We start from the raw sequence: 10,599 nt of genomic DNA on the forward strand, positions 1-10,599 counted from the left end.
CAGGGCACACTCCATCGTCGTCAGGCGCCTTCCCATTCTTCAGCTTACGGATGGCTTCATTGACTTCTGTTACAGTGATGTTGCCGAGGTTGATGTCAAGGTCCTCTTCAGCTTCAGGAATGTCGGCTAGGGTTGGTGGGTCTAGGCGGTTAAGGATAGACTAACAGTATTGCTTCCATCTCTTTAGCTTCTCCTCTTTCACAGTGACATGAGTTCCGTCTTCAGCTCTCACAGGAAGGCCATGTTGCTGGCCGTAGTCGCCCTTCAGCTTCCTGGTGTTCTGGTACACTGTCTTCATGTCATTGTGCTCGGCTGCTGTCTCCGACTCCTCTGCCAGCCTCTCTATGTGCCCCCACGTGTCTCTTCTGGCTGATGTCTTCACCACCTTGTCTTTCTCACTATATTCCTTTGAACTTCTTTCCTTAAGTCTTAGGGATTTGGTGTCAAACAGTATCTTTTTGATCTGTCTTCTTTCTTCTATATGAGACCACGTTTCCAGAAATTCCTCTTCTGTCTCTTTCATTACTCTGTTGAAGCCTTCGATAGTCAGTGCTGCCTCATCTTCCAAAATATTAAATCTATTCCTGAGGTTTAACCTAAAATCTTCTTTCACTTTTGGGTCTTTCAACTTGACGACATTATAGCGTTGGTTCTTGATGTCTCCCGTCTTGGCTTTCCTGAGCTTCAAAGTCACCTTGGCCACCAGAAGACTATGGTCGCTGCTGATGTCTGCATGTCGCATCACACGCACGTCCTGCAGAGAGTACCTCCACCGACCGTTGATGATAATAAGGTCGATCTGATTCTGGGTCCTGCCGTCTGGTGATGTCCATGTTAGTGTGTGGATCTCCTTGTGCGCGAATAGGGTGCCTCCTATGACCAAGTCGTTCTGTTGACAGAAGTTGGCTAGTCTCTCCCCGTTGTCGGTGATCACACCTATTCCATGTCGTCCCATGGTCCTCTCTCTGTCGTTGTTGTCGCAGCAAACCTTAGCATTGAAGTCGCCGAGCAACATCAGCACGTCGTGTTGGGGGATGTCCTCTTAAACACTTTGAAGGGCATCATAGAATGCATCCTTGTCCTCTCCTCCCGCATCGTCTATTAGTGCGTAGCCTACAACAACAGACAGCTTGACGTACTTGGAGTTCATCCTGACGTACAGCAGGTGCTCGTTCACAGGTTTCCACTGTAGCACGGTGTTGGCCTTGCTCTTGCTGATGATGACGACAACTCCTTCCCGGTGGTCGTTGTCAGTTCTTCCTGACCAGATTATGACTTCTCCGGAACTTACCTTCTGCTTGCCAGAGTCAGTCCATCTTGCTTCTGTTACTCCCATAAGGGTCAGGTTGTTTCGGTTCAGCTCACTCACCACTTGCGCTAGCTTTCGAGTCTGGTAGAGTGTTCGCACGTTCCAACATCCAACTCTGATCCATCGCTTTGGCGTCACGAGTATCGCTATCGGGGTGGGGACGTCCTTGCGGCTTTGATCCCCATCCTTCATAAGTCCAGTTGCCTGTTCTGCTTCACTCCCAGCGCCGTTTGTAGCTTGTTCCCTTGTTGTCGTTTCCGTAGCAAGCATTTTTTCCACAGGGTGAGGTTGCTAGCCCCACGCCCAACCCTCCTCCTTTTTCAGCGCGGGCTTGGGAGTTAGTTTGAAAATTGTACGGTGTAAAATAATAAACTGTTATGAAATATAAACTCTATCATATACTCTTCAGGATGACAGCACTCGCTGAGTTAATGCGTTTAACAAGAAACGCTAACGAAACGAACTATGCATTGGATTGATTTTAAAGAATTTATTTCCACTGTAAGCACTCACAACATGTACAACTATAAATTCATATTGTGCTTAGACTAAAGCAATGTAGATAGACGAACATTTTTACACGACTAATAGAAATACTAAAAATCAAGAGACATCGCTAACAGAAATAAATTATAGAACTTCATCGTGTAGTTCTTTTGATAAAACAAGCGACACATTTTATGTAAAATGTAGCATACCAATAATAAAACTTTACACACAACAAATAAGAGAACACACTTGTTGGACTGAACATTAACTTCATAACTCAATGTTCATCAGAATAATTAAATTTCAAAAAAATGAGAAACGATAAAATGAAATAAATACAAGCACTAGTATCAGATTAGCCGCTTCTTGTTCAGCAGTAACAATCATATCGCTTGTTCAATGCAAAACTGTTCTAATTCACAACAAATTTGTTTAAATTGGTTCCAAAAAGGGGTAGTTGACATTTTGTTCTTACGCGGTTGAGTTGTTATGAACTTTTCTTACTTGAGTTGGAACAGTGTTGAACATAAGAAAATGACCAGAATATAATACTAATTTTTGTCACTATAAGTATTGTTGTTATTAGTAGTAGTAATAGTAGTAGTAGGTATATTTTGCTAGTTTATTTCTTCCTAATAAGTGTTTAGAAATCCACAACAACATTGGCACGATGAAGATGTCTGAATTAAGTTTTATGTATGATGTATGCAAAAAATAAGTTATTTTGTCTTTATGTTGAACATATTTTTAAAATAGAGCAGGTTGCAGTAAGACATTCTAGGAATTGTGTTTACCGCTTTGCATGGGTTTTTGCTAAAAAGGTCAGGGCGCTTTGTATATCATGGGACTCAAAATGACCGTTTCAAATTATTAGTCGCATGATTTCTTACAGAAAATATACATGATAGAAAATAGGTAAATGAGCACTTGTGATTACGAATATAATTTAATATAAGGTTTCATTTATTGATGATAAAAACGATTACAAATAAAGCTTAAAACATAATTCGGAAAATAAACAATTCGCTAACATTGTTTTTAAAATGCACTAATAAATGTGAAGCCTCGATTCAATTATTTAAATCAGCTTTGAAAAAAAGTGTTTGGTAAATACCGTTATTACTTTAGGTCTTATTATCTTTTATGTCCGAAAGTTTAAATACAAATAATGTATACAATCAATCCAATGTCTAAACATTTAGAGACAAAAACACATAGATTGTCGAAAATTAAGAGACACTTAAAACATTGAATCGAGGGATTGGATAAGGATATTCAATGTGTATAACTTCAATTGTAATAACGAATATCAGCACATGCTTGTAAAAACGCACCATAAGTTAAATTACTTATTCGCGATCTTCTATACTAGAGGTAAACAAAACTTAGGTTGTTTAACCCATTTATGCCTAGTGTCTAGAAAAAAGGCATTGGAAAACAGCGTAGACTCTGATGAGACGCCGCATGATGCGGCGTCTCATCAGGATCTGCGCTGTTTGCTTAAAGGAATTTCTGTAAGAATTATTCTAAATATAGAAATTAATATACTAGACACCCCTTATTTTGAAAATAAATTGATCTTATTTAGAAGGATGGGAGAGTCCACTAGGCATAAATGGGTTAAATTGTATCACATATTTTATTTCAATGCGTAAGAAGCTTTAATAATAAGTCAGATTAATTGGTCAATAAGCTGAATCCATTATAAGACACAAATATTCCTTACTAAAGTAATTTACACATCATGAATGTATAGTGTAATGCAAAAATCTGCAAAAAATTATTTGGTAGTGCCATCAGTAAAACGGAAAACGCCAATTATATATCCCTCCGCCTTGGGGGGGGGGGGGGGGTAATTAAACATCTTTGCGCATGAAATGTTTTAAGGTTGCATCATCTGTCACCAACGTCAATTATTTCAAAACGATCGAATCGCTCAGATATTATACCATAATGATTTAACAAGTGTGTTTATGTTGATAAAAAATCAAAGGTGTGATGTCCCAAAAAATTTTTAAAATACAAGTCTATTACTTCTAAATCATGATCATAATACTGTGTGGATTAAATGCAATTAATTCAAATGTCAATTTTACTTTAGATTTAAATAATTGCTGCAGGTAAGGACACACAACTGTAAAATAAAATTCCAGTTGTGTGATCTTTGTTTTAGTTGTTTTATGTTTCTGTGGAAACATGAACACAATTTAAAATATAATGTCTATGTATATAATTAAACTCAAAATATACGAGCACTTTTAATGAAACAGCTGTGGGCGAGCTCTTATTGTAATAAACATATAGATAGAATATAAAAGAAAAAACAATAATTTAGAACATTCAATCACGAGTTTTGCTAGAGAAAATCACCAAAAATTATGTCCATTCCAAGTTTGATGTATTATTCCAAATGTATATAATACAATCTCATCATTTCAACAAAAATCATTTGTAAGCAAAAATACAAATAATTTGTGTTGGCTTTAGTAAAAAAATGATTTTAATTCACTTCGTGATCATAAAAATACTTTCTATGATCACAAGTGAATTAAAATCGATATTCCACCAAATCTTACGAATAACATCTATATATCTAGATTGATCAATAGATGTTGAGTATTTTATGTTGCCATATCTATCAGGCAATAAGGTTATTGGTCACTGATTCTCTCACCCTCCACATCCAGCAAATGTTTTGAAACGATGTGTTCGCGCATAAGGCTGGAGTACCGCTAATCGCTCGATATGTCATACTGCATATCGCCAGTGACGTCACTTGAATACATGAACGCCTTCGTCAGGTAACAACCGAAGTGTACCTGCAAGTTGTGAAGATTACCCGTGCTAGATATTCCAGTCTTTAATGGGCATATTTACAATATTTCTCTCATAAAACGGGCAGTTCTCATATAGAAATGTATTTGAACTATGTTCATTCCAACTTTTCCACAGTTTTATTGGGCAATACTATTTCATAAGCTAGTTGTCAGATACAGCCGTGATGCTGCTACTATCTCCTTCATCAGGTGGGTCCATATTCATCGGACGTTTCGGCACTGTCCCACTACGTCCTCCTATGGTGTGCCGACCGGAAGTGATCAATTTCCGGCCAGGAGATAGTAAGCCTCCGCTACACTTCTTCATCTGCCAGGTCTCGGTGGCCAGTCTCTAGTCGACAGCCCTGTGTCCCCCTATCCACTTCTCCTCTCTCTTCCGCCATAGCCACAAGGAAGCAGACTCCGTTTCACGTGCAACAACCGATATGGCCCGTTTCCGGACCTGTCCTGTAACCCCCAGTCTGCTGAAAGTGCGCCACAGTGATTGCGCTGGGAAACCTCTGCAGCCCACCTCCACTGGAAAACACCATGCCTTCCAGCCTTTCTCTGTGCAGGTATCTGTGAGGGCCTGGTACTTTTCGCGCTTCCGTTCGAAGCTCTCTTCAATCCGCTCCTCCCATGGTACTGTGAGCTCCACCATCACAACCTGTTTTGATGCAGCTGACCACAGTACTATGTCGGGTCTCTGGTTTGTCACGGTGATCTCCTGTGGAAACTTGAGCTGTTTCTTCAAGTCTGCTTCCATTCTCCAATCTGTTGCCGTTCCAAGAATCCCACATGCGTGTTTGGCCTTTGCCCCTTCTTCTCCGGCTCTGACAAAGGAAATGAATGAGGGGCCTTTGTTGGTCGTCTTCTGCGCTTTTCGTGCTTGATCTAGATGATCGGCGATTTAAGCAAGAACCCTGTCGTGACGCCATCTGTATCGACCGTCAGACAGGGCTGTCCTGCATGAGCTCAGGACATGCTCCAGATTCGCTGGTCTTCCACAGAGCTTGCAATCTGGCTTTTCGGCAAGACCCCAAGTCACTAGGTTTAATGGACTTGGCAGCACGTCGTAGACAGACTTGAGCAAGAAACTAAGTCTGTCGCTTTCCATGGTCCAGATTGCATTCCATGTAAGCTTTCTCTGGGGTACTCCCTCCCAGTTCAGCCATTTTCCCTGTTTCTGTAGGGTAACAGCTCTGGTGAGCCTGGATTCTTCCTCCATTCGGCGAATCCCTTCCTGCACTTGGGTGCGTCGGTCTTTATACCTAATTTTAATAGCTTAATATATACAATTTATAAATATGCAATGACCATTGCAAATTGCTAACTGATATGAAATTCACACTCATCAACAATGACGTTGAGTAAAGCATGGAACTTCATGTACATTTTATCAATAATTTTACTTCAAGTTCAACTGATTTTACTGCGCCTGCTATTAAGTAAAAATGTTTCACTGAGTGTTTCTTCAAGAAGATTTTTGTGAGATAACTTCAGCAATCAGTTAATTAATGCGTATTTAAATTATATCTGTATTAAACGTTTAAATCATGATGCAGTATTATGCGACGGTCTTAAATGATGCATATACATGTTTCTGAAATAAAATGTTATTATTATAGCATGTTAACTTAACCAGTAAACCATCATATAAAAATGAGTAACCCTCTTGTAACGGTCACTGCAAAGTATTTAGGATTTAAACCGGTTGATGGCTAGCCTGATAATACTCTAAGTCCGAAATGTATACAACACAAAGAAGGTAACAAACCCTGATTGCAATTCATATAAAACGTAAACAACGTGAATTTAATTGAATATAATGTCATTTACTTTAATTTTTAATGACTCACTGGTTAAGATAGATCAGAGAAACAGAACTGCAATTGGGTTGACACAATGGAATACAATCCTATCTAAGATAAATCCCTCTTGACGAAAAGATTGTAGAACTAGAATCATACAGTACAACTTAAAGCTTATCGTAATTCGTCTTAAGGCAAAAAATACTCTAATCGGTAGAATTCCTAATCAGGTGGCTTGAATTTATGTGCATAAGAATGTTATTTATATGATCAATATCCAACGTGCAAAAAAAAGGCTCTACCTTTTAGCTGTAAAATGTGTCGCAGGTATAAAAAAAGGTAATATAATATATATATATATATATATTTGTATCGCTTTGTTTGTATTTATATTAAGCTTGCAATTATACTGAGTTACGAAGAATTTTTAAAACCTTTATTTATTAATTAATCATTAAACATACATTGTTTTTTAATGTTCGCGTTCACGCTGTTTTCGTATTTTTCTACTGTACATGTATTTTGTATTTTCGACAGTCAAATTTTAATTCAGTATTTGGTTTAGCATAAACTGTCTCGAACATATTGTTTAATACGCTCCGTTTTAAACATGCAAATACATTTGAGACCTTGATTTGCTGCGTTGTGGAAAAAATATCATATCCGCAAGATTATGCGATAATAGTCTGAATTTACTTAGTGCTATTCTATATTTATTTTGTTTGATTATGGTTCATATTCAAAATTGGTTTTAAACATAAAAATATGTGCTAAGTCGGCCAGATTGATTAATGTTTCTTAATCAATTTTGTTTAAATTTATATAATATTCTAAGTTTTATGCTTTCTAATAATATACACTGTATCGACAAGATAGCGCCAGTGTATGGAAACAGGTAAACAGAGATTTTCTCATCGAGCTGTACATTTCAGTTTATCACTGACTTTTATACATTCCTCTGTAATTATGGTGCTTTATTGTTGTGTTCCTAATTGCAAAGCTTCAAGATGAAAGTGTTTTAATGTTATTAATTATTTCTTTACATAAAGACCAAATGTATGCGTACGAAAAATATATGTAACATACTACCGTTAAGGTTCAGAACATATAAACAAATAACAAGAAAAGGTAGCATTTAAAGTAAGAATAAATAAATGTTTAAACTTGGATTTAAGCATTTTTTAAATTATGTAAATTACAAGACTATGTAAAATACAAGAACATTTATTAAATTACGTAAATTACAAGATTATGTAAATAACAAGAATTGATAGTATTAAAACTAAGAATCAATTAATTCTTAAACAGGGCTTTTAACATTTAGTAAGTTATATTCTTAGAACGTAGACTTTTAACATTTATACAATTATGTAAATTACAAGATTATGTTAATAACAAGAACAGTTTTTAAATTAATATGTAAATTACAAGATTATGCAAATTACAAAAAGATGGTATTAAAACTAAGAATCAATAAATGCTTAAACAGGGCTTTTAACAGTTATTAAATTACATTCTTAGGATGAAGGCTTTTAACATTTATTAAATTATGTAATTTACAGAATAATGTAAATTACAAGAAAAGAAAGTATTAACACTAAAAATCATTAAATTATTAAACAGGGCTTTTAACATTTATTAAATTATATTCTTAGGATTAATTAAATTATTCAAATTACAAGATTATGTAAATTACAAGAACATTTCATAAATTATGTAGTTTACAAGATTATGTTCATTACAAGAAAAGATAGTATTAAAACTAAGAATCAATAAATGCTTAAACAGGGCTTTTAACATTTTTTTAAATTATATTCTGATGATAAAACTATATTCTATAAACCGACTCCTGGCCTGCAGATGGTAAACTCTTCATGCATGTGTGATTATGTGGTGTAAAGTGATTGTTTATTGCCATTGCTGATAAGCATGGACAACAGACCAGTTTCACAATACTACCGTTTTTGCTCTTTTCAGGTATCACGTGACGCGTCGAATTTCAGATCTTTAGTGGAGAATATCGATGATTATAAATCAGTTAATTTTTATTAAGTACATTCGGAATTTTTAATGAGCACTGACACTGGTAATAATTACGACAGACATATGCATACATTCATGTGTTGTTTAGTCAATAAATTAATGAGGTGTTATAAAATGAACATTCTGACATCTAAGTCATTTCAAAACGTTATTAGATAAATAAAACTCTCAAAGAAATTTTTGTTGGTCAGTAATATTTTTCATGAACGATCGAACGTGTAAAATGTGTTTTGACTAAATCATAAGAAAAAGCAATAGAAAATGCAAAGCTAATGATACTATTTAAATGTTATGCCATTAATTGTTCTTTTAACTTGAATTAATGTCCTTTTACAGTGAAAGACAATATTGAAAAATTCTTTTATACAGGTGAAAACAACGAACGTGGAGCAAACTGAACTGTGTATGCATGCTACTTGATTTCTCTTTAAACGTGATAATAAGTGATAAATATATGTCACTTTATGTCATAAATCTCTTTTGTCTGTAATTTTCGGAAACATAATTTAACCCAGTTGTGGTCAATGACAATGCGTGTTTTAATTTTGTTCTTCCATACACTAACGAACACTCTTAATAAGACTTCGTAATAACGGAGTTTTATTTAAGCGGTTTCGTGTTTAGAATACAATTTTATAGATATTTTAAATGTATGAATCTCCGGGCTGTTAAAATAACGAAGGAACGAATGACCGGGCTGTCCAATTTATGTAGGAACCATTATCCACATTGTCAAAGTAACGAAGGCATGAATGTTCAGGTTTCAAAAAACCTAGGAACGAATGTCCGCCTGTGTGAAAAATAGCCTAGAACGAATGTACTGTATTATTATGAGTAAACTGGCCAATATCTATACAGTATTTAGTTTGAGTATTTGGCGTTACAGTAGTATTAGAAATGACTACGTAATACTACTACCACGATTAGAGATTGGGGTATCATAAATGATATTCAATGATCTGGCATCTACCAAGCGTGGTTTATGACACCATGCTGGTATTGAGTATTTGTCGGCACAGTATCTGATCATAACGAGTTAATGGGTGTGTGCCGAACACAGGGGCTATACAACCACAGATGTATCAATCAGCAAGATAGACCTTGATTCAAACAGCGCGATAAAAAAGCTTTTACAAAGCGTGATAGATGTGTATCAAACATGAAGGAAAACAAGTACTTTAATAAAAAAATACTTAATGTATTGACACTTATAATGTGAAGTACATACTTATTAGTTGTTCTGACAATGTCATTTTGTGTTTTCTTAATCGTTACATCGCCGAATGTTCAAAAGAGTAAAAGGTTGATATCAGATGCGGCATTGCGCGGGACTGTTGGAAATGGCTACACGTTCAGCCTCGTTCTGGAGTTCTGCGAGTCACGTGACTTTACGTTCTTACCAATGTTGGCCTATTGTGAAAAGGGTCTATTGTTGAGAATACCTCTTAACCCCATTCAACAGTTGTCAACCAGTGGTTATGTAGTGTATTGGAGAGATGCTTTTCTCATGGTTTTTTTTTTAAACCAATATCGGAACATAATATTTTTTCTGTGTTCATGCATCGGTATTATACCTAGTTCTACGTATAATCCTTCAAGATTGGTTGATGTCTTTACATACAATAATTTGCGTAAACATTTTGAAAGTATTAGTTCGATGTCTTTCGCTACATGATTACCCCAAACTTCAGCAGAATAATTGAGAATTGGAGATATTACTACATCAAATAATTTGAGTTTCTCTTTTAATTTAATAAATAATTTATGCATAGATTTTGATGCGTGTTCTGATATGTTCATTTGAGTTCTGTTCCAGTTTCTGTTTTTAAAGAAATTAAGCCCTAAGTATTTAAAGGCATTAACAACTTCGAGCTTCTCGTTGTTAAAGAAAAAATCAATATTCGTATATCTGGTGCTTCCTTCAAATATCATGTTTTTTTTAAGTTGTTTATCTTTAATTTTCATGTATTGCAGTATATCTTAATGTCCTTGAGCATAGATTGTAGCGCGGCGGGTAAAGTCGCAAATAAAACTTTGCGCCTGCATAGAGTATTAGAAACAACTTTATTTCATTGGTGGAAAATACATTGTCGATATTCGAATTAATATTGTTTAAAATATCGTTCACGAA

General features: G+C 35.6%; 1 protein-coding gene across 1 annotated transcript; it reads right to left on the reverse strand.

Annotated features, from left to right (window-relative positions):
- Nucleotides 1-1,042: 1,042 nt before the first annotated feature.
- On the reverse strand, nt 1,043-1,579 carry LOC127837008 (craniofacial development protein 2-like). The gene has a single exon (XM_052363741.1). It carries the CDS (start codon nt 1,577-1,579, stop codon nt 1,043-1,045), a length of 537 nt encoding a protein of 178 aa, XP_052219701.1.
- Between the last annotated feature and the right edge of the window lie 9,020 nt (nt 1,580-10,599).

This window comes from Dreissena polymorpha, chromosome 1, assembly GCF_020536995.1.
Source record: "Dreissena polymorpha isolate Duluth1 chromosome 1, UMN_Dpol_1.0, whole genome shotgun sequence".
NCBI lineage: Eukaryota > Metazoa > Mollusca > Bivalvia > Myida > Dreissenidae > Dreissena > Dreissena polymorpha.

Coding starts and splice junctions, on each gene's coding strand:
- LOC127837008 (XM_052363741.1), bottom strand. CDS start 1,579: ATGCTTGCTACGGAAACGACAACAAGGGAACAAGCTACAAACGGCGCT.